At 58.8% G+C, this 24,022-nt stretch overlaps 1 protein-coding gene across 5 annotated transcripts in view; it reads left to right on the top strand.

The window, feature by feature from the left end:
• The window catches only part of MAST3 (microtubule associated serine/threonine kinase 3), a 117,528-nt gene that overhangs the window by 49,382 nt on the left and 44,124 nt on the right, over positions 1 to 24,022 (top strand). For 4 of the 5 annotated variants that reach the window (XM_074978169.1, XM_074978167.1, XM_074978166.1 and 1 more), the window contains exons 1-2: positions 15,525 to 15,652; positions 16,594 to 16,674. In XM_074978169.1, the coding sequence (XP_074834270.1) occupies positions 15,606 to 15,652; positions 16,594 to 16,674 (128 nt within the window). In that variant the 5' untranslated portion in view covers positions 15,525 to 15,605. Of the gene's footprint in view, positions 1 to 13,711; positions 13,744 to 15,524; positions 15,653 to 16,593; positions 16,675 to 24,022 lie in introns of those variants that run through there. The other variant, XM_074978171.1, reaches the window with a different exon arrangement.

The raw sequence follows: 24,022 nt of genomic DNA, 5'->3' as shown, positions 1-24,022 counted from the left end.
TCCATCCTGTTCTGTTAGCCCCAGTGAACACAGCCGCCTGCAGAGCACAGGGACCGCACAACAGCATGAGGAGGAAGCAGGCCTGGGCCAGGGTCAGTTACTCTGCCTCACAGCTGAGCAGCAACCTTGAATGCGTGGCACAGCCATTGCTGGGGCCCGGTGCGGAGCCGCACCTAGGAGCTGGCCTCATGCACTGCCCAGGCTCCGGGGGCTGCTTGGCGTTCCAAAGTGACCCCTGAACAAAGCCCCATGTGTCCAAGTCTGGGCCAGGCTCAGGGCACCGCCGGCCCAGCTCCAGGGTGGGCAGCAGGGGGCTGAGGCGAGGCTGGCCAGGGGGCGGGAGAGGCAGCCTCCCTTGTGGGCTGATCAGGCTCCGTTCTCCCAGAGCTAAGCAGCTGTGTGCTAGGGAGGGGGCACGTGGGTTTGTTCCCTGGGGAAGCAATGAGTGCCCCCCATCCCAACTGGCCACCACGCGGAACAAAAGCCCCAGTGAGCGCCCCTGCCCAGGAGCCGGGCACAAGGCTGCCTCTGAAGGCCAAGCATTACTCACCCGCCTCCTGTGCCACTGGGAGCCTGGCGGAGGGGACCGAGCAGATGACTTAAGGCAAACAGACTGGGGTGGCACAGAGCCCGCATTGTCCAGGCAAAAGCTCCCTTGTCAGCCAGGCTTGGCCTGCGAGGGAGTGCGGGGCAGAGGAGAGAGCCCTGCCCTGCCCTGCCCTGCAGGAGGTAGTGGGGCTTTGCAGGTTAAAATGATCGCTCCTCCATCACTCTGGGAGCCCCGTGGGGCCGGGCCCAGCAGACTCAGTCAGGGCCCTCCACCGGCTCCCCTTCCTCTCCCTAATCTGGGCCCCTCCTGACCCCCACCTCCAGTTTATTTGTCCGTTTGAAGCCACGGGCTCATGACAGAGGACAGCACTCCCTGCAGACAGAGGATCCACCTATCTCCCCTCTCAGCCCCAGCTCTGGGCCACTGTGCAGGGAGCCTCCATGGTCGTGCAGGCCAGGCCACCACTTCCAGCCTGGGTCACATTTACAGGGTCCCTGGAAGGGACTCCCCAGTCGCTGCCTGTTCCTTCACGCATGAGGAGACAGACGCGTGGGGCAGGAGGGGGCCAAGTCACCGTGTGTGTGACAGGAGGCAGCAGGGCGGGAAAGGCCTCAGCAGCCATCGGCAAGTCCCAGGACAAGGTTCATTTCCGACCACGCAGCCAGGAAGTTCAGAGCTGCTCCTGCACGCCTGCCCACGCACAGTTATAACACAGCAGCCCCCGGCAATGGAATGACGGTGTGGGTGGGGCCGTGGGGCAATCCAGCTCTGTTTAATGTCTTCCCAGAGTGGTCGGTGCCACAGGCTTTGGAGGGAAGGAACCGAACAGGACAGTTATCCAGCGACCCCCCCTCCCTTGCTGTCCAGTCCCAGCCTCTGGCAATGGGAGGTGATGAGACACCCAGGCTACATCTGCACTACAGCGTTTTGTAGACAAAACTCACAGAGCGGCTACACACAAAACGTGCAGTATGTCTGTGGGGTGAGGGCAGAGCTGGGGGCTGCGCAGAAACTGTCCCCAAACAAGCTGTGTAGACACTCTGGGGGCCCTTTTGTTGAGCGAGCGGATCAAAAGATTGATCTGCTTTTGTGTGTAGATGCGATCTGTCCACAGGAGTTTTCTAGGAACATCTCGTCTGACAGTAACTTCTGTAGACAGATGCTTCTAGTGTAGACGTAGCTGTAGAGCATGCACTCGGGGGCCTGCCCATCTCACCTAAGAGCCATCCATAGACCTCCTCCCGGAGGTCATTGAATTAATTTTTAAACATGGTTATGATATTGGCCTTCTCAGCATCCCCTGGCAACATGTCCACAGAGTGACCGGGACTTGGATGAAGAAATACCATCCTTGGTTTGCTTTGCACCCATTGCTGTTAATTTCATTGGCTGACCCCTGGTCCCCGGGACACACGTCACTGTTTGCTTTCCCCACACCAGACAGCAGTCCTGGTTTTAGAGACTGGATCCCGGCTGTACTGCATCAAGCTGTTGGTCTGGCTGGACCGCCTCCTCTTGTCTAGGCTCATGAATTCTGCTAAGTGGTTCCTGCACGGCAGTACTTAACTTGGACCAGGGCTGGGTGTGGCAGTTCCTAGTCCCAGCACCCTGAGGCTTGTTACCTGTTATGAACGTAAGAAGTTGCTTGAGTCCCACTGTTTTTCATTACACATTACGTGGCGCCTATGGGCACTGGATGGGTTGTGCAGCTTTGGGATCCACGCACTTGGCTGTCGGTGGGTGATTGCGTGGATGCCCTGTACGAGGCAGCACGTTCGGATTACTTCTCTCCTTGGCCAGACACATTCCCTGCAGCAACACACAGGGCAGGAACTGCTAGGGAAACCCACTCTGCAGGGTGTCCTCACATGCCCATCGCATCTCAGCTGGACGACTGCCATGCAACACACCTGAGCAGGAAGGAGCCAGGGCGTGGGGAACTCCAGCTGGTGTAGAATGCTGTAACCCATCTCCGCAGCAGCCAGGGGCCACATGAGCACACCTGACCTGTTTTCTGCTCCCTGCCCCAGCTTGAATCGAGGTTATGACAGCTGAGCCCAGTGTTATCCAAACAAGTCCACGGCTCCAGTGGGCCGGTCCCAGCTGACAAGGCTGTTTCTTTGGTACCAGGAGCTCTATGTAATAATGGGCAGGAAATGGAGCTTTTGTGAGGTTTGGCCCTGATGGGCGTGAACTCCCCCAGGAGCTAAGGCCCGTCCCAAACCTCCCCTTCCCAAAAGTGCCAGGAGCAGTGCGTGGGCCTGCCTTCGCTCACTGGTTCTGCTCCCCCTGCAGCAAGGCACAGAGGACAAAGGACAGGTACCCCAAGGTAGCCCAATGCACGGTGCTGAGTGTGGGTCAAGGTAGACAAACTCCACACCGGCCAGCTAAACGTTAATGAGTCAGCCCTACCTTGCCTGCCTGCAGCCCTGTGAGCCTGGAGGAATGGGCTCCTCCGGTCAGCTGAGGCCCAGGCCCAAGCGCTGAACTCGGGCTGGTGCCTGGGCCTGTCTTGGGCGGCTCTGTGGGGTGTCTGCCCTGCTTGAAGGGAGGCAGCCCAGTGCCACCCTGTTTCCCTTACAGCTCAGCCCCAGCGCCGGCCTCTCGGGCGGGGGCTCCCATACTGTGCCCAGAGGCAGGGCTGAGAGCCCAGGACCCGACTGTGCACCCCGGAGCCCATGGAAACCCCTTCGAGGCAGAGGGTGCTGCCGGACCCCCGCACCCGGAATTCCAGCTCCTACGCCCATTGGCCAGCGGGAGCCAGGCCCGGCCGGGTGCAGCCCCCGGGAGTCACACGGGGGTGTGCAGAGGCCCAGCGGGGCGGGGAGTCAGGGCCCCGCGCAGCGCCCACCCCCAGCGCGGCGCCGGGCAGGGCGGGGACCCGCAGGCGAGCGCGGCGGCGCAGGTTGCGCGCAGCGGGGGCCGGCAGCGCAGCATGGACGAACCCAGCCTGCTGCGGCGGCGCGGGCTGCAGGTGAGCGGGGGGGGACCCGTTGGTGCTGCCCCGGGCCCAGCTCCTGAGCCTGCAGCGAACGGGGCCTCCCGCGGCGCCGGTTCGGGCCGGGCACGGGGTGTGTGTGTGTGTGTGAGAGTGTGAGAGAGAGAGCGAGCGAGCGGGGTGTGTGTGTGTGTGTGTGCGTGTGTGAGGGGCGGGTGGGGGTGTGACGAGGGGGCTGGGTGCGTGTAGGGTGGGCAGGTGTGCGGGGGGCTGTGCCCGTGCCCTTTGGGTGTGCTGGGAGCTGTCTGGGGCGGTGTGCGGGGGGCTGTGGCTGGGGCTGTGCACGGCGGGTTTGCGGGGGGCTGTGCCGGGGGGCGAGGGGGAACCTGGGGGGCTGCTCGGTGTGGGGGGGGGCCGAGGGGGGAGCTGGGGGGTTCAGTGTGGGGGTGAGAGGGGAGCTGGGGGGCTGTGCAGTGTGGGGGCAGGGGGAACTGGGGGCTGCACAGTGTTGGGGGGAGGGGGAGCTGGGGGCTGTTTAGTGGGGGGAGCTGGGAGGCTGCACAGTGGGGGGGCAAGGGGGGAGCTGGGGGGCTGTGCAGTGGGGGGGTGATGGGGAGCTGCCTGGCACCCCGTGTATGGGTTGGAGGAGGGGGCTGAGAGGCTGCCTGGCGCCAGCGTTCCTTGTAAACTGAGCGCCGGGGCGGTTGCCCAGGAGAGAGAGAGGCGGTGCCCGGCTGGTTAGCAGAGCGCCTGCAGCCAGCGCCCGTATCTCTGGTGTTGGTGCGCGTCCTGGGTGCACATACCACCGTTTATTCTGCCCGTGGAGGTCCTGCCTAGTCAGCTGTGTGAGTGGTCGAGAGATGGGGCGAGGACAGAGCCTGTCTTAGCCTCTCTTGATGAGCGGGTGCAGAGAGAAGTCCTGAAGCAGCTTCCTGCGTGGGGCCGGGCCCTGCCCTGCCGAAGCCTGGCCCTAGACAGTTTGTCCCCATGGGCCCTGTCTGGGTTGTTTTGCTCCCAGGGCTGTGCTGTTTGTACACAGTGATCTAGACTGGTGTGTGGCATGGGGGTGGCCCTCAGTCCATCTGCTCACCTCCGCCCGGGCCGGCTGCCTGGGCTTTGCTGCAGCAGGATTCTGCACATGCTGCAAAGGGGCAATGAGGTAGCAGCACTGGCAGATGCTCAGCGCTTTGTCCCAGGACGGAGAGGCCGTTGTACTCTGAATTCAGAGCCTTGTGCTGGGAGGTAGAACCTGGCCTGGCAGTGGGGGGGAAGCAGAGGACAGCCCTGCCCTTAGCTGCAGCAGTGTCAGGGTCCATGGCTTGGACAGGGTTCAGGGAGTGCAGAGCTCCAGTGACTTCAGCTGCAGTATGGAGCAATTATGTGCTGGCTGCTCCAGCCAGAGCCAGCTGCCCACTGTGCACCCCCCAGTCTGGCAGGTTGGTGCCCTCCTGTCCCTACCGCTTTCCTGCTAATGCTTCCCACTCGGAGACCAGCAGGGGAGTCACTGCTTGCCTTGTGTCTATTACATGCACACTGCCTGCGCCAGGCCCTGCTACCAGGGCTCGCTGGCTGTGCAGTGGGGTAGGTGTTCAGGGAGCCGGGGGAAGGCTGGGTTCTGCATGCACTGGGCACAGGGCCAGGGTGATTCGTGCTGGTCAGACCTAGTGCCCGGGTTAGTTGTGGGGTGCGGGGGCTCCTGTTACAATTTGCTTGGATGTTCTTTGGGGGCAGGGGCTGCCCCTTCATTGTCTTTAAAGCACCCCATGACGGTGCCTGGTGGCTGCAGTTGCAGCAGGAGATAGGAGCTGGGGGTTACAAGCTGCAGACATGCCACACTCGGCAGCTACAAACAGCAACGTGGGATGGGCAGTGGTGAGAGGTGGGAGGGGTTAGCCGCCCCAGGTACCAGCCCACCGGCGGGCCCCATGTGGATGTACTATGGGGAGTTAGCCCTTGCCACCACTTTCTGTAGCAACGTTATTTTTAGCACTTTCACTCAATGAATGCTGGAGTGTCTCCACAACCCAGGAATCCAACCTACTGAGCAGTTTTCACTCTGTGGCCAGCTTTGGTTTGCTGTGTGGCCTGGGACAAGTCACATCACTGCTTTGTGCCTCAGTTTCCCCATCTTCAAAAGGAGCTTGTAATGACAAACCCCTGTCAGGGCTGATGGAGGTGTCTCTGGGTCTGCCTCAGCAGAGGGGGCTGGGCTGGGCTGGGCTGGGCTGGTAGTCTGTCTATCTGTACAGTTCTGTGCTGCCTGGGGTGCGTGTGATGTGATTGCTGAATGTCAGTGAAGCTCTCTGGGTTGTTGCACAAGGGCATGGCATTACTGTTATTTAATCTGGCAGCTCCCAGGCCAGGTGTGTGCCACTGTCTGCCCCGTGTTTGTCTTTCTGCACTGGAAAACAGCATCTCGGGAGAAAGTGCACCAAGTGGAGCGTTCGCAACCCGCCTGCGGGGGGAAGGGGTGCATGGGGAGCGTGGGGGTGTACAACAGCCCCCTCCCCCAGAGGCAAGTTCTTCGTCAGCACATTTGCTGCTCAAAGTCCTAAAACACCTCTGCAAAACTGGCTCCTTGCTTGTGTGCATGGTGCATGTGCCCGGGCAGGGTGGGGGCTGTGCCATGCAGGGCCTCCAGGGCATGTGCGGGCAGGTGCCATGCAGGGCTGGGGCTTGGGGGAGATGCACTGTGCAGGGCTGCAGCTGCTGGGAGGGGCTGCTCACTTCACAGGCACCAGGACAGGAGCTGTTCCATCTGTGGTATATAGTGACTCTCAGCTATCTGCACACTTCTCTCTGCTGAGGCTGTGGTGTGTTCCCCTTGGCTCCAATCCCAGACTCAGCAATGTCATGGCCATCCCAATAACAAGGGTTTAATCTCTAATCCCTGCCGCCTTCCCCGCCAAAGGGCTCAGGGCTCAGCTGCTTGTTCGTTCACGCCCTTCACAGGGGCTGTCTCCAGCCACCCACCGCTGGCCATGACACAGGGCCTCCAGTGGCAGCAAGGAGCTCAGGCATCAGCCATGCAGCCCTCTGGATGGCTCCATGCTAGCCCTGGGATGGCCTGTCTGGATGCAGGAGGAGGGCTGCCCAGCCAGGACCATCTGAGGGATAAAAATGCTGTGGAAATGTAGGCCTCTTATGCTCCCTGATTGGCCTATGCACACAACAGCCTGGTTCTCTAAGCCAATCAGACTGCACCTGATCAATAGCAAACAGGCTAGAGGGCATCCCAGAAGTTGTTGGGGCTGGAGAGGAGCCAGAGAGGGGACGAGGTTGCTGGGGAAGGGATCATTGGAGTAGGTGTGTCTCAAACACTTTCACTTATTTTTAATGAGCTAGCTCCAACTTTTGCAAAAATGTAAAGCTCCTAGAATCATAGAATCATAGAACAATAGAGCTGAAAGAGACCTAAAAAAGCCATCGAGTCCAGCCCCCTGCCCTAGGCAGGACAAAACCCATCAAATCAGCCCAGCCAGGGCTTTGTCGAGGTGAGACTTTAACACCTCCAGGGATGGAGACTCCACTACTTCCCTGGGTGGACCATTCCAATGCTTCACCACCCTCCTAGTGAGAAAGCTTTTTCCTAATGTTCAACCTGGACCTTCCCAACCACAACTTGAGACCATTGTTCTGTGTTCTGCCATTCGTGACCACCGTGAACAGCCTCTCTCCAGCCTCTTTGCAGCCTCCCTTCAGTAAGTCGAAGGTTCTTATCAAGTCCCCCCTCAGTCTTCTCTTCTGCAGACTAAACAGTCCCAATTCCCTCAACCTTTCTTGATAGGTCATACGCTCCAGCTTCCTAATTATTTTGGTTGCCCTCCGCTGGGCCCTCTCCAGTGTATCCACGTCCTTCCTATAATTGGGGGCCCAGAACTGGACACAGTACTCCAGATGCAGCCTCACCAAAGCCGCATAAAGAGGAACAATCACTTCTCTGGATCTACTGGCAATGCTCCTCTTTATGCAACCTAATATGCCATTAGCTTTCTTGGCTACAACGGCACACTGTTGACTCATGTCCAGCTTCTCGTCCACTACAACTCCCAGCTCCTTTTCTGCAAAACTACTACCGAGCCAGTTGGACCCCAGCCTGTAACAATGCTTGGGATTCTTCTGGCCCAAGTGCAGGACTCTGCACTTGTCCTTATTGGACCTCATCAGATTTCTTGCAGCCCAGTCTTCAATTTGTCTAAGTCACTCTGGACCCTGTCCCTACCCTCCAGTGTATCTACCTCTCCCCCTAGCTTAGTGTCATCCGCAAACTTGCTGAGGGTGCAATCCAACCCCTCATCCAGGTCATTGATAAATAAGTTGAACAGAACAGGACCCAGAACCGAACCTTGGGGCACTCCACTAGAAACCGACCGCCATCCCAACATCGAGCCGTTGATCACTACCCTCTGGGCCTGGCCTTCTAGCCAGCTTTCTATCCATCTTACCGTCCATTTATCCAATCCACGTTCCTTTAACTTGCCGACAAGAATATTGTGGGAGACCGTATCAAAAGCTTTGCTAAAGTCCAGATAAATCGCATCCATTGATTTTCCCCTATCCACAGAGCCAGTTATCTCATTGTAGAAACTAATCAGATTGGTCAGACTTGACTTGCCCTTCAGGAATCCATGCTGACTATTCCTGATCACTCTCCCCTCCTCCAAGTGCCTCAAAATGACTTCCTTGAGGAGTCCCTCCATGATTTTTCCAGGGACTGATGTAAGACTGACCGGCCTATAGTTCCCTGGCTCATTCATCTTCCCTTTTTTAAAGATGAGCACTACATTTCCCTTTTTCCAGTCATCCGGGATCTCTCCCGATCTCCACGACTTTTCAAAGATAACGGCCAAGGGCTCGTCAGTGACATATGCCAACTCCCTCAGAACCCTCCTCCGAGCCCCATCACTTCCCTGATTCCTCCCTGCCTCCCCCACTTGTCCCGCTGTGCCTGCATCTCCCTGTGGCCTTTTTGTGGGCCTTTGGGAGGCAGCCTGGTGGAGTGGATGGAGCTGTGGGTTGGTGCTTGGGTGTGTCAGAATATCTGCTTGTCTGTCCCAGCGCTGCTCCGTCCCCCTTGCGTCACTGTGCCTCCTTCTCTCCCTGTGAAAGGAGCAGTGGGGCCCCACCAGTGGCGGTGGAGGTTACTGAGTACCAAGGAGGCGGACAGATGCTAAGCCCCGTTGCTGTTACCTGCTGGTGGGCTGAGGCCTGGCACGCAGCTGCAGCGGGAGGGCAGCAGGGCGTGGACAGAGCTCAGTATTCTGTGCCCAATTCCCGCCACCTGCTGCTGTCACAAGGCAGTGCCATCTGCCCTCCCCACCCGCCAACCCCAGAGCATCCCTGGCGGGCCTTGTGCATCTCTGCATGGTGACGTCAGTGGTTGCCACAGCGAATGCCTGCCTGCCACCCCAGCGCTGATCTGGGCACAGAAGCTTGTTGCCTGTGGTTCCTGAATGACAAGCCACGGCAGGGAACCTGCCAGCACCCAGGCAGCAGCAGGACAGGGCCTGGTGGGCCTGCAAGGCTGGCGAGCAGAAGATGGGGGTTGCTGCTCTGATACATGGTGTGTGGCTGCCCATGGAAGGTTGCTGACCTGCTCAGGTCAGGCCTCTATCTCGGCTATGGAGCAGCTATGGAGGTCCGTCCGAGTGCCATGTGCACCAGATGTGTTCAGGGAAGATCCTTTGGCGCTCTGCCAGGCGGGGTAATGTCAGGTTAAAAGGCTGTTGTTACGCTCAGTGCCATCAAGTAATAGTTGACCGTCGCAGTTCATCTTCCCCCTGTGTTCTACATGAGCATCGCGTCGCCGTGGAGGCTCCGAAGGAATCAGGCGGCTAAGCACCTCCCAGTTGGGCTGGTTTTCTAATTACACGGCTTGGCCACGTGCCAGTCCGTTGGTTGCCAGGGCCGGCTGTGGTGGGTTTGGAATCCTCGCATCGGCGGTTCTGCATCCACCATCCGTAGTGTTTGCTCTGTTAATTGTTCTGTCTGAGGGACAAACTGGAGGTGTCGATGGTTGCTGTTCAGCTCCCCTCGCATATGGGCGCTGAATTCTTCTGCGAGACAGCTGGTGTGGTCTGCCCTTTTCCCTCCGATTCAGCCAGTCTCTCAACGTCTGGCCACTTTTCCAAAGCTGCTGTGCTGCCAGGGTGGTTCTGGTGGTTCCTCTATCAGGAGGTGAGCTGGACTGTATCCACAAGTGCTGCACTCTAGCTTGGAAGAGCAAAGGAAGGCTCTCCTTGCTCTGGGATTTTCATAGCTGTCTGCACATCTATCTTACCCTCTCTATTTGTTGCTGCGGATGATATGATCGAAGCCCCTTCCCCCTTAGGAGGTGGCAGGAACAAAGGAACAAAAGGAAGTATTTCTTCACACAGTGCCCAGGGTGCTGTGAAGACCAGGACTTTAACAGGGTTCCAAAAAGAGCTAGACAAATTCATGGAGGACAGGTCCATCCATCAGTGACTATTAGCCAGGCTGGGTAGGAACGGTGTCCCTGGCCTCTCCTTGTCAGAAGCTGGGAATGGGTGATGGGGGAGGGAATCAGCGATTGCCTGTTGAGTTCACTCCCTTGGGGCACCTGGCATTGGCCACTGTCAGAAGACAGGACACTGGGCTGGATGGGCCTTTGGTCTGACCCAGCGTGGCCGTTCTTACGTAAGCCACATTGTATCAGAGAGGAGCAGTGTTGGTCTGTAGCTTTGAGAACAAGAAGTCCTGTGGCACCTCATAGACTAACAGATATTTTGGAGCATAAGCTTTCGTGGGCAAAGACCCGCTTCATCAGATGCATGAGTAGAGGGGTGGTTTCAGAGGGGTATTTAAAGAATAGGGTCCCAGTAAGAGGGAGGGCCAGAGCTGACAAGGTCTATTCAGCAAGGTGGAAATGGCCCAGTATCAATAGTAGGTATCAAAAGAGGAAAACACAAGTCAGATCGGACAGGGGGATATGAGCCGGTGTCAGAGTCTAATGCGGAGATGTTAACACCCAGGGCAGAGAAGCTGCCTTTGTAAGGTGAGAGCCACTCCCAGTCTCTGTTTAATCCTTGGTTAATGGAGTCAAATTTGCAAATACGTTGCAGGTCAGAGATTTCTCCTTCCATTTGATTTTTGAAATTTCTTTGTTTCAGGACTGTCACCCTTAAATCTGCCACTGAGTGCCCAGGGAGACTGAAGTGGTCCCCCACAGGCTTCTGTACATCACCGTTCCTGATGTCTGATTTAAGTCAATTTATTCTTTTATGTAGAGACTGTCCAGTTTGGCCAATGTAAATTGCAGTGGGGCACTGCTGGCACATGATGGCATATATTGTATCAGTAGATGTGCAGGTAAAGGAGCCCCTGATGGTATGGTTGATGTTAGGTCCTGTGATGATGTCACTGGTGTAGATATGGGAGCAGAGTTGGCAGCGAGGACTGTTGCAGGGTAGATGGCAGGAACGGTGATGTACAGAAGCCCTTGGGGGAACACTTCAGTCTCCCTGGGCACTCAGTGGCAGATTTAAGGGTGGCAGTCCTGTAACAAAGAAATTTCAAAAATCAAATGGAGAGAGAAATCTCTGAGCTGCAATTTATTTGCAAACTTGACTCCATATTGTATTTAGGATGACTTACATTGTGCTGCAGTGAAGTGTGTCCTGTTGTCCCTCACTAGTTTTTTTGAGTATGCAAATGAGCAAAAGTGGAAGTCAGCTGTTTAAAAACTCTGTGTTCAGTTGTATTTGAAGGACACATTTCCGTATGCCTGGAAAATCAGTCCTTTGTGACCAGCTGATGTCTACTGATCTGCCATATAGCCATAGCTAGTCGGCTCCACAGTCTCTGGCATTTAGGATTCAGCATCATCTCTTAGGTTGATTTGTACTCGAGTTCCTTTTAAAAGTCCAGTATCATCAACTAGTCCATCAAGTCCCTCCCGCTTCCTCATCGGGCCCCTCATGGCCACCAGCCTGCAGCTGCGCTGGTAGCTTCTGTGGAAGACCTTTGTTTTGGTTAGTGTTAGCCCAAGAACCTGCCCACTAAGCTACTTTCCTGTTTTGACGTCCCCACGTTCCCGTTTGCAGTGGATGCATGGAGAGCTCTTAGAAAACATTCAGCCTTTTCCCTGGGCTCTTGAAGTTGCTGTTGAAATAAGATACTCTTTCATAAACTGTATTTCTCTGAGGTGTCACGTACACGTAAAACGTACCCCGGGGCCGGCGTCAGTCAGGGTGAAGGATGGAGAGTTACGCTCTGCTCACTTCACTGGAACGTCAGCCAAAGGAGGTACCTGCAGGTACCCATCTCCTCGTGGAGCTCAGGCAGTGCAAAACCTTGTCACAGTGGACGTTCTCCTGGGCCCTGGAGAGGGACAGGTTGGTGAGATCCCGCGACCATTGTCACTTTGGTTCCTGGCCCTCGTTGACTACTGGCATCAGGTCATGCTCCCGTGCCAGATACAGACTGGTTACAGAGCTGCTCTCTGGGAGACGCACGAGAAGAGTTTGCTTTAGGAGCCTCTCATGTTCTGCCGGGTGTGGCTGAGGGTAGCTTAAAAAGGTGCATTAGACATCAGTCGACACCCCTGAAGGCTGGGCCGTGTGATGCCGTTTGCCATCCAATACCCTGGGCTGGGGGTTTCCCAGTCTGTGATGGGGGAGATGGTTGTGCAGCAAAGAGGTGTGCAGGTACGTTTGCACTTGCGTAGAGGGCAGGGGTGTGTGGTGGGGTTGTGCTTACGCGTATGCGTTTTTGTACATAGGGAGCACCTGTGTGTGTGTCAGTGGCTGTGTTGATGGGTGGTGTGTGTCTGGGGGAGTGGGTGTGAGTGTGTGCAGTGGCCCTGGATGTTCCAGTAACTCTGTCATTTTGTGTGTGTCTCAGCTGCTAACGGGCTGGGTGCCAGGGCAGTGGCTGTGTGGAGGTGCATTCGTTAGCTCTCATGGGAATCTGTGTAGTTGTGGGGCTCAGGTGGTGAGGCCTCCAGCTGTTGCCAGGAGAGCAGACGAGTAGGGCAATGTTCCTCGACTTTGGTGCGTGGGCTGACACCCCATGCACCACCCCAGCACACCTTCTGAGCAGCATTCAGGCATGCACACCCAGATGCAGCTACACCCAGCCTGCCTCCGTTCCCAGGGGCCTCCAAAGAGCCGACCTTTGCCCCCTCGTGCCTCACGCCAGCAAACAGCTCTTGCAAAAATATCCCCAAATGAGAGGAAAAGTAAACAGGCCCCTGCTTGCTGACGGCTCCCACTGGGCAGGTGCCAGACTGCCAAGCAAAGCTTCCTGGGATGGGCAGCCTTTTCCCTCAGGCCTGGGGCTGGAATGCAGCTTCACCCACTGCTGTAAGATGGGACTGGTTCACTTCCCCTCCCTCCCGTGCGCACGCTGGGGTCAGGGATTTTTGCAGGGAAAGCCGCTGGCTGGACGGGGCGGGGCAGGGCGGGGATATGCCAGGGCTCTGCAGTTTGTTAGACATTTTTACAACGCGGGATGAGCTGTGTGTGCCGCTCCTGTGGGACTCAGCATGAGGCTGTTCAACAGGCCAAGGGTCAGTACAAGGTTAGCACCGGTGTCCGTGACTGTCAGTGGCACTTAGAGAGCCAGGCGGGGAAGAGGCCCGGGCAGCCCAGACGCCCGTCCTTGCGCCAGCTGCGGTGCCGATAGCAGCCTGACCCTGAGAGGAGACGACGGATGCAGAGCCAAGCTGGGGGATGCTGCAGGAGCCTTTCCCAGCATGGAGCGTGCTTGGCCTGTGCGCTCCTGGGCTCCCTGCTCAGTGCACACTGTTCTCAGCCTCCCCCGCTAGCCAGCCACACGTGCCTCTGCACAGGGCCCCTGACCCTCCTCCATCTGTGTGTCTCCAAGGCCTTCAGCGAGGCCTTGTGTGTCCCCTAAGCCAGAACTGGCCCACTCTGGGAGCAAGACAGAACCCAGGAGTCCTGTCCCGAGCCATGAGTAGTACTCGGCCGGGAGACTCACGTGGTGGCGCCACGGGCTGGGAGCTGGGGGAGGCTGAGCTGTGGCCATTTGTCTCCTCCCAGCTAGCGGAGGGGGCAGGGGCAGGGGCAGAGCCTGTGCTGGGCTGAGGGGCCCAATGTGCTGCCTGTGCCTGGTGCCGCCGGACGCGCTCCCTGCTTGACACCCCGGTTGCTCTGCGGCAGGGGTCAGGGTGCTGGCGGGAGCTGCCATGGCACGGCGGGAGGAGCGGCTTGCTGACCCCTCTCTTCTCCCTCTCGTTGCAGAAGGAGCTCAGCCTGCCCCGCCGGGGAAGCATGTAAGTACCAGCAGATGGACCCCCCCCGCCTTTTAGCCAGTGTCAGCGTCCACCCAGTCCAGACCCTCTGGGACGAGACTTCTCCGGGGGGGAGAGTTCTGGCCTGTCCCTGGTGCCCAGGGGCCCCGCTGGGACCGGGCTGTTCTGTGCCACGGTGTCAGAGGGGGGTCAGTCCCCTTTTCTTTGCTCAAACCCCTTCCCTGCTGGGATGAGCCTTCCTAGGGCAGCGCTCTGGTCCGCCTCACTGCCAGCCCTGCCCAGGGCACTACCCACGTCGGGCCCAGGCTACAGAGCGCTGGGTGCTGCAAGGTGTTTGTTTGAACTGATGGGTGGTGGTTTGCTGTCTGCATCCGGCCTGCACTGGCTCCGGCACAGCCCAGACAGCGCTGCCATCTCTGCCTGGGTCTCCCCGGTGCCTCGCGGAGCGACTGACCCTAGCAGGAGTGACATTGGCGCTGCCCGCTTGCCGCCGGCGCTGTGCTCTGAACTGCAGGAGCCGGGCACAGTGACATGCCAGTGGGGGCGAAGCGGGATGGGACGGAGTCTGTGCCTGTGGCCGCACCACAGGGCAGCGCCGAGCCGCGGGGCTGGGCCTTTGGACCAGGAGGGTGTTTGGCTCCTGTGTTGCTCTGATAGGTGCTGGAAATTGAAGTGGACCTGGAGGCCAAGCCCAGCTGCTCTCTCAGCTCCTGCACAGCCCGGCTGGGGCTCAGGGACACGTGTTAATTGTTTGCCTGCTGATCTCCATGGAAGTCAGGCTGGGCCTGATGCTCTCAGTAGTGGGGGTGGCGCATGCTCTGCACACAGGCCTGGGCTGGGCAGCACACAAGGCTCAAGCGGGGTTGTGTGTCCAGGGCCCCTTGGTGAGGCCAGAAGAGCTGTGCTGTGAACAGGCTGGGGCTGTGGTTGGAGTCTGACCTCAGCCCTGACCAGGGCCTGTGGTGAGACCCTAACTCAGCTGGGGTCAGAGGTTGGGAGCAGCCGGCCGCTGGGGGTACCGTGCTGTGGGGCTGACGGTTGCCCGGACGTGGGGCGAAGGGCTGAGAGCTGGTGCCAAGTCAGCGGCCACACTGGGGGGCGAGTCCGGGCTGAAGACCCCACTCTAGCAGCTGTGGCTGTCATGTGGCCCAGGCCACTGGGGAGAGCATGGAGGGGGTGTGGAGAGCTCCTTGCCTGGGGGAGGGGCCCCCCTCAGGGCTCGGGGCCTCTCACAGTGCCCTGAGCTCTTCCTGGTGCTTGGCGGCTGCTGGGCTTGCGACCATCCACGCAGCACCAGCTCCGCAGAGCCAGGGGGAGAAGGGGCAGCCCAGCGCTGGGCCCCCCGGCCCTGTGGGAAGCCGCATGTTGCACCCCACAGGGCTGGAGTAGAAAGCCTCCTGCTGCAGCCCCAGCGTTACCAAAGACCCCAGGCTGGGAGGAGCCCATGCTTTGTCCCCCCGCTGTGGTGGAGACCTTGGCTGCACCCCTCCTGCAGGAGGAGGGAGCTACACCCTGCGCCTCTTGGCCCTGTTGGGGACCCCGAGCTGCAGCGCTGGGCAGTGCGGGGTGAGGGGACCCCTGTCGCCCCCCTCCCCGTCCGTGCTGGGGACCCCTGTCGCCCCCCTCCCCGTCCGTGCTGGGGACCCCGGGCTGCGCCTCGCGGCGCGCTGGGGCGGGGAGGGGCACGGAGCCAGCCCCGCAGAGCGCGTTGTCCCTGCGCCCGGGCGGGGGCCGCCTCCCCTGCGGGAGCCGCAGCTCCTGAGCGACGGGCGGGGGCGGCCGGTGCCCGATCGCTGCGCTCGGGCTGGGCCGGCCGCTGCGCGCTGCTGGAGCCGGGCCGGGCCGGGCCGAGCCGGGGTGGGGCGGGGCGGCCGCCCCCAGCCATGAAATCGCGGAGGGACCGGCTGAAAATCCCGTCGCTGACCTTGGAGTGAGTGCGGGGCGCGGGGGCGGGGCGGGGCGGTGCGGGGGGCTGGCTCCCTTCCCGGGGGGGTCACTCCCGACACGCAGCCCCTGCGCCCCTCCTCAGCCCGTGCTCCTCACTCCCGACCCCCGCCCAGCCCAGCGGTCCGCGGGGCCGCCGCTTCTCAGCCCCCGGCTCCACCCCCTAGCGCAACCCGGGGCTCCCGCCCCCAGCTCCGAGCCCCTCACGCCCACCTAGCGGCCCTGCCAGTCCAGCCCGGGCTCCTCCCTGCTTTGCCTGCGCCCCCGGCCCCCCCCCGCCCTGCGACCCGCGCCCCCGGCACCCCCTGCCCTGCGACCCGCGCCCCCGGTAGGCCCCCACTCTGCTGGTGCCTCCAGCCCTTTGCAACCCCAGCCCTCGGCGTCCCCCTGCTCTGCCAGTGCCCCCCACTCTGCCAGTGCCTCTCCACTAGCAGGGGACTACGGGTTGCAGCCCTGGACTGCTCCCAGCTTTGGCCTCACCCACTGCCTGTGCCCTCACTCTCAACCTGCAGCCTTCTCCTTCCCTGTTCTGCCCAGGCCCCGAGCCCCCAGCTGGGAGCGCTCCCCTCCCAGGTCTGCCTGTCCCAGCCTGCTGCAGCCCCCAACCAGCCGGTCCTGGGCTCCCCACCTGCTCTGCCCAGGCCCCTTGCTCCCTGCCTGCAGTCCTGTAGTTCCAGTTCTACATTCCTGGCAGGCATGTAGCAGTGCTGGTGATCCTACTTCCCCCCCGTCCCCAGCCTCCTGATGGTACAGCCCTGCTGCCCCTGCAGGTGACCCTGAACCTGACTTCAAAGACGCCAACCATAGCTTGGCTGGAGGTCTGTGCACGCTGAAGGCCTGTGGCCTTGAAGCTCTCTGGCAGCACCAGGATGCAGGAGGCACCAGGGCACTTGAATTCACACTGGTCTGGTGCATCTTGCTTTGCAGTTTGTCTCCAAGTAGCCAGAGCCCGACTCTGCTGAGCCCTTGCAGCCCCTGCAGCCCGTTATTAACCCTGCATCCCTGGAGGTAAGACCCTGCGCTCCCCTATCACTGGAACAGAGCTGTGCTGGCCAGGGTGAGCTCAGCCCAGTGGCTCCCACGTGTGTGCCATGGTGGGCATGCAGGAGGACAGCGAAAGGGAGCAGCCCTGGGGAGGCAGCAGGCTGTGTGTGCCCTGCTGGCTCTTCTGGTGGCGGCCTTGACCTTTGCATGAGCAGCATGGGGCAGATCCGTGAACCGCATGCCCTGCTGTGCTGCTGGAGGGCTAGGCACGTCTGAGTGCTGGGGGCTGGGCTGGGCTGGGCAACGCAGCGTCCCGTGTCCTGGCAGCGTAGGAGGACTTTCCAGCCAGGTCAGGAGAGAACACCCCGCCTGCCCCTGCGTCCCCAGAGGGGCCTGAACCTTCTGGCTGAGGCTGCAGGTCGATGGCTGGAGGGTGGGGCAGAGAGTCAAGGGGTCCAGGCAGGCAGCCCACTACGTAATACCTGGGATGGATCACCTGGCTCGGTGCAGGGCCCAGCGACCTGCTCCCCCTGCCGCTGCGTGGTTCAACTGCCCCCTCCCTGGCAGCAGCTGGGAGCCTGCAGCTGGCAAGGAGCCAACGTGTGACTCCTGCTCCCCCTGCTGGGTCACACGCAGAGCTGCAGGAGTTTCCCAGCTCAGCCTGTGGGATGGGCTCCGGCACCCCCACCTGCACTGGGCGCACCCTCCCTGGGGGCAGGCAGCCTCGGTTCTCTTGCTATGTAATGGGACCATTGTCCTGGCAGCAGCCTGGCCCCATGTGTGCCTCTCAGGCTGGGCGGCCTGGCTTCTGGCTGGGGGCATATCGGGAGGGTGGCTGACTGTCGGTTGTGGGTCTGACTGCTGGCGTGTGTGTCGGGACAGGCTGGAGGAGGAGTATCTCTGTGGGGGCTGGCTCTAGGCTGTGTGGCTTGGGTCCTGCCAGACTTGGGGGCAGCCAGCTGTGTGGATCAGGCTTGATGGGGCTGGTCCTGTGGGTCAGACTGGGGACCCTCACTCCCAGCAGTGTGGATTGGTGTGGGCAGGGGGCCCAGCACGGTGTACTGGCCTGGTACTGTCTTTGCATTATGAGCTAACAGTTCACCTCCTATTTTCTCTGATTCCAACGGGGAGAGCGTTAATGGGGGAACAGGAGGGGTTTGTCTGGCAGGTTAGTTCCCACCTGGCCCTTGCCCATCTAAGCAGGTGGATAATCTGCAATGATGCATTAAGGCTGGACTCCATCTGGTGGGTCAGGCCCACCCCATGCACATCCAAGCAGAGCCAGACCCAGGCTCCTTCCAGCTGCGCAGTGGGGCACTGGGTGGTGAGAGCAGTCAGACCCCAGACAGGGGCATGGGTAACAGTGGGAGTTGTAGCCTCGGGTGCCTCTGGAACTGTTCCCCCAGCCCCCCACAGTGTGAGGGGGAGGGCTGGGCATTTCCATGGTGGGGAGAGCCGAGGCAGCCCCTCTGCGTGTCGAGGTGCCTGCTTGCCTGTACCCTGGGCAGATGGTTGGCAGGATGCAGACCTGCCAGGGACACCAAAGCAGGGGCGGAACATGACTTGGATGTGCCAGTGCCGAGGGGCGCAGCTCTCCTGCCAGATGGGCTGTGATGGCTCCATGCGCTAGCAGCAGGGGGGATGCTCCAAGGGCTCCGGCTGGGTCCAGCCGTTGGAGTCCTTTGGCTCCGGTGGAGGATGCTGGTGCTGCTTGACCTGCCCAGTAGGTGGCAGTGCTGGTGGGCCCTGGGGATCCCAGCAGTTCTGGGTGCTCCAGGGCCCCGCGGTGCCCTGGCCTCGCCTGTGGCTAAGCGGCTGGAGTCGGACTTGCTCCAAGGAACGCAGGGGATCTGCACGCTCCGTGGCAGCAGCTCCTTCAGTCTGAGCTGGCGGGGGCTCCATGGGAGCAGGAACTGGGTCTGTGCTGGTTGTTTTGTCCTCTCAGCCCCCATCCAGGGAATCCACTGGATACTAGAGTGGGGAGAGCTGGCCTTGCAAGTGGCTGGCGGTTTGCACCGGCAGGCTGTGGCTGTGTTTGTGTGTGTTACACTTGGTGCTGTCACTTTCCAGACACGCCTGCTATGATGCCCCACTTTGGATTCTCTGAGGTCAGCCCGAGGGGCTGTGTCAGTGGGCTGGCATTAGCGGTGCAGGGTCTGGGCTCCCTTGCCCCTCCACAGGCAGCTCTCCTACATTACAGAATGCTGTGTCCCCAGTGCTAGGGGGGCCCCAGTGACGCAGCGCGTGTCATGGCACAGGGGCATTGGCAGGGAGGCTCATGTTCCTTCCCACTTGGCTGGGAGCCCAGTCATGGCACCCTCTGATTCTTTCCTTGTGCGCTAATTTCAGCGCATGCTGAGCACAGCCAGTTTGTGTGTGTGTGTGTCACAACTGCATGTGTGTGGCTGTGCAGATATCCAGGTGTGTTCCTCAGTAGTCCAGTTTATGCTGTTGATGAAACCAGAGGCTAGAGACGTTTTCTGGGAGGGGGTGTTTTTTACAGGAGCAGAGGTGGAGGGGGTCCAGCGTGCTTTGCTCTCTCGTGGCCAGCAGAGGGAGTTCGACAGGCATGTACCACCCAGCAGCCCAGCTGGGGAGCTGGGAATTTACTGGCCAGTCTGCTTCTGGAGACGTCCCTGACCCGTAACGCCAACCCCCAGCTGTTGGATGGACACTTCTCGTGGGCACAGCAGCTCTGGGAGTGCAGAGATCTCGCAGAACAGCCTCGGAAGGCAAAATTCCAAGCGTTCCCTGAGCGGAGCCCAGGAGAGACCCATGGTACTGCTGTCCATTTGGCTGGCTGTGAGTGTTGAAGTGATTGGTGTGCTTGTGTAGGTAGCTTGGCACCAAGGTCAAGAGCAGGGGCAGGGAACCTACAACTTGCAGCTTACCTGGATTCAGCCCACAGTGAAGCTCGGGCTTCCCCCGCAGTGGGGTGAGCTGGCACTCAAGTCTCTGAGCCCTGGTGGCCCCCCACCTCCCATGGGACTGACGATCACAAAAGGGGAGCCATGGGGCCCAGAGTGGTGGGCGGGCAGGCAAGTCAATGCGGATTTTTTGTTTTGGGGGGATTTTTGTCTTCTTTTGCTTCTCCCATGTCAGCGGCGCCTGACCCAAAAATGGTTCCCGACCCCTGGTCTGAAGGGATGAATTGCCATAGTCCAGGGAAGAGATTTGTTGAGATCACTGCACAGAAACAGTCAAACTAAGAATCACTTCTCTGCTGAACTTAATCTCCTGCTAGAGCTGGGAGCTTGGTTATGGCCCAGAATTACACTGGTGGTTTCCTCGGGGAAAAGATGCACTGAACCCAACTGTGCTGGAGGGGTGCTGCAGCACCACAGAACTTATTCCACGTGTCTCTCACAGGTGGGCACAGCTGCATGTGTTCCATTTACCTCCAATTTCAGAACATCTGCAGGGTGGTGGGGGTCAGAGTTCCCTCTAACTTTTTCCATCCTTGGGTAGAATAATTTTATGTGCACTGAGGCATGGGTGGATGTGCACCCCTAATAGAAACAGGCACTGCTGATCAGCTGGGCCGCAGCTGAATCTCTCCCTGGCACCTTCCCCAGCACTCAGCATACAGTGAACAGGTGGGTGTCAGAAGGGGCCACCGTGATAATCTGATCTGAGCTTCTGTGCACTGCAGCCCCAGCCCTTCACTCCCCACACGGCACTAGACCTTGCACCTCTGGTGAGTGCCACAAGTCCCACCACTGACACGAGTTCAGCCCTGCCAGTGACCTCTGCCCCACGCCGCGGGGGACAGGAGAAGTGTCGCGTCTGTGAGAACAGCAGGCTGGGGGCAGCAGTCACTTGTTTGTGTGGACTTTGGTTCTGCGCCTTAGTTCTTATTTCCCTTTTTATACAGAGAGGATTATGGGGACCCAATTCTCATAAGCCAGTGCGGCTGCATCTTTTGGCCCAGGCAAAAAATTTGGCCTAGCTCATCTGCAAGCAAGATGGAAGTCCCAAAATGATTCTTCAGTGGTTCAGGCTCTGGGCCCGACCTTTCACAGCCAGAGAGGGCACCCTTTGTGGTCTCTGCCCAGCTCTGTAGGTGCAGGGCAGCTTACCTGACTCACCTGCTACACTGGGGAAATGTTGATGTAGTACTGGAGCCCTGGGTGAAAGCTTGGCTCCCAGAGCTGCAGCCCCGATGGAGGGCAGTGGGATGGAGAATGTCCCATGACCCAGCAATTCAAAAGGGCCTGGGGCTCTGGCTAAGGGCTGGCTGTCCCAGTCGTGTCGTGTGTGTCATGTCCATGTCGTGTCCCGCCCTCCCCCAGTCCAGGGGCCTGGTGAGGCTGTTGGCTCCTCTGCCTGGTTTACAGGGCACTTTACAGCTCTGTGATTTGCTGGGCTTGGGGCGTGGGTTGTTTCAGCCCCATCCCCTGCAGAAAGTGGCGGCACAGGAAGGTGTCAGTGTGGACTGCGCCATAGACCGCTGCTGGCTCTCAGAAGCCGCCCCACATTGCCTGTGCACTGGGTGCAGGCAGGACATGCACAGCAGACGCATGACAGAACCCCCATGGGACCTGTGTGCTGACTAAAGTACAGACGTGGCCTCTGCGCCTACCTGGATTCAACCCGAGGCTCCCGAGGCGCTCTGACACATCTCTGCTCTCATTTGCAGATAAGTGCCATTTGCTGCATTGCTCTGCTTTGACAGTGGTAGCGTAGAGCCTGCTTCTCAGGCAGCTGTTGTATATTTTCTGAAAAGGTGGTAACAAGCCATTTACACGGGTGGGGTGATCACTTAGCACCTACCCTGCTAATCAATCCAGGTGAGTCATATTAAAACCTGAGGGGATTAAATCTCTAGGTTTTTCCTTTCCCTCTTGCAGACTTCTGAATTTTACAGACCTCTCTTGGGGCATACAAGAACATGAGACAATTCTCTGACACGACAGGTGTGCCCAGGAGTAACTGTACGAGGCAGAATGAGTGTAGGAGACAAGTCTGGAAGCAAAATGACCCTGCCAGCCGGCCAGCAACCCGTTTAATATGAAAAATAGCAGGAGTCACCCGAGCTGCACTTTGCAGGGTATGAATGGCCAAGGCTGGAATCCGTCTGGTCTTCTCAGGCCGTGGGAAAGCAGCAAGCCTTCAACTCTCTCTTTTGCTGAGCTCTGCTGGGATAATCAGATTCAGGGGTCTCGGGAAGGATGTCGGTTTTGTGCACACAAAAGAAACTTTCCCGGCGTGACAATAAAGTTGCCACTCTCGTTTGGCACAAAGGCAGGGAAGTCTTGAGTGAGGCTTTGCCTGGTCTGCTGACGTGCATAGCCCAGACATGTCTGCTAGGGAAACTCTGTACGGCCAGCTCAGTGCCCTGGGTCTTAGCAGAGCTGCCAGGGAGCCCAGCATGGATGGCTCTGAGCAGGGCTAAGGTATAGGGTGGTTAAGCTCTTGAGGGACCTGCGAAGGTGTTAAGAATGATAGGAGATCCTTGCAAAATGTCCCCAGTGTAGATGAGTCTTAGGAGCCAGGTTTGAACAGTGGGGGAGGACTCCCTACTTCAACTGCCATTTAATCCAGGTAGTTGCTCTTCTAGTTGCCTGATTGCCAAGGACTAACATTTACCTTGGAGGTTTTCTCTTCCTTGAAGCTAGCCCTTGGGCAACACGCATGAAGAATGGAAAAACCTCCTAACTGTCAGGGTGGTCAAACACTGGAATAAATTGCCTGGGGAGGTTGTGGAATCTCCATCCCTGGAGACATTTAAGAGCAGGTTAGAGAGGCATCTATCGGGGATAGTCTGGATGGTGCTTGGTCCTGCCACGAGGGCAGGGAAGTGGGTACGACAACCTCTTGAGGTCCCTTCCAGTTCTCGCGTTCTATGAAACTGAAAGCCGAAGAGCAGTCGTGCTGGGTCAGCTCAAGGGTCCAGCTAGCCCAGTATCCTGAGGCCACTGCCAGGAACTTTGGAAGGAAAGAATGGACCAAGTAATCATCAGATGAGCCATCTTGTCACCCATTCACAGGTTCCGGCAAACCGAGGCTTCAGAGTATGGGGTTTGCATATCCTGGCCAGAGGCCTCTGAGGCGGCTCATGTCATCATGTGCTAACTTCTCTTTCTCAGATTCATGGATGAAAACCATCCAGTGCTTCCCTGGCATGGCGGCTGACAACACATTGCTTGCTGGCTCCTAGGAACATACTGGCTGCAGCTGCTCCCGTCTACGCTAGAGCTGACTGCAGCTCCAGGAAGAGCGTGATAGAGGAAGTCGTCATGGTGACATGTTGCTTCCTGCAGAAAGGATCTTGCAGCAGAACATCATGATGACTGGGGTGGGAGCTTGGGCCGTTCCAGGCCCAGTGAGCGCTGGGTGTGTTGGCAGCCCTTCAGAGTGCAGAATGGGCTGCATGCACGCTGCCTGTCCCTGTGATCTCATCTGCTCTCAAAGGAAGCAGGGCTGGGCTTACTACTTGCATGGAGTCCTCCAAAGTGCCCCGGTTCAAGAGGGGCTGGGGCGTTAGGAGGTGTGTGTTTCTTCTGCAATCAGGAATAGCTGCTCCAGCTGCAAAATGTTGGGGTGCTGTTTTGGGGATAAGATAGAAACTGAAGTCTTGGTCACTGGGGCCTTAAAGATTATGGGGCCTTCTTGGAAGCTGTACAGTAAACCCCCAACATACATGATTTCAAATTGTGCTTAACTTGTGTTAATGCGAGTTGAAATCCTGGGGTTCCCAGAGGCTGGCAGGAGCACAGCTCCTCCCACAGCTCCCCACCTCAGCCCCACTCTCCCAGCTGGGGGAAGCTGGTGAGGCAGACAGCTGTGCTACTGGGGCTTCTTCCTGGCTCCCCACCACTCTGGGAGCTAGGAAACCTGGCCAGCGCTGTTGAGTTTCCCAGCTCCCCCTGACTTGTGCAAGATCTGAGTTAAGTGAGGTGGTCCAGGAGCACAACCCTTGCATAACTCAGGGGTCTGCTGAGTAAATTCCAGTGTAGCTGCTTCCTGATCACTAAATCCGTGTCTCTTTTTCCTAGGCTGTGATTTGTCCTCATTTCCTGTCCTCTGATGCTGTGTCGTGTTACTCTGTGGTGCTGTGTCCTGCTCTGGAGGCAACTGCTTGTCATTCGAGGTTGAGGGATTGAGCAGTCCCTGTAGGCCTGGTTTCTGCAGTTGTCAGCATGGTTGGGGTTTGCCCACGTGTTCAGGTCCCCCGGGGAAACTGTGAGTCTTGGTGCCTTATGTTCACTAGGGCTCCACCACCTTCAGTTTCACCCCTTCGCATGTTTTGGGTGGTTGTCTGTGTGTGGGGCCCCAGTACAATTGCCTCCTCTTCACCAGCCCTGCAGGTGGGTTGCACGGCAGAGTGAAGATCTTGGTTTGTACAATGCACTTGGAGAGCTGTCTGGCT

This window comes from Carettochelys insculpta, chromosome 27 (assembly GCF_033958435.1).
Source record: "Carettochelys insculpta isolate YL-2023 chromosome 27, ASM3395843v1, whole genome shotgun sequence".
NCBI lineage: Eukaryota > Metazoa > Chordata > Testudines > Carettochelyidae > Carettochelys > Carettochelys insculpta.
Note: the sequence above shows the minus strand (reverse complement) of the source record. Positions and strands in the feature narration are given on the sequence as shown.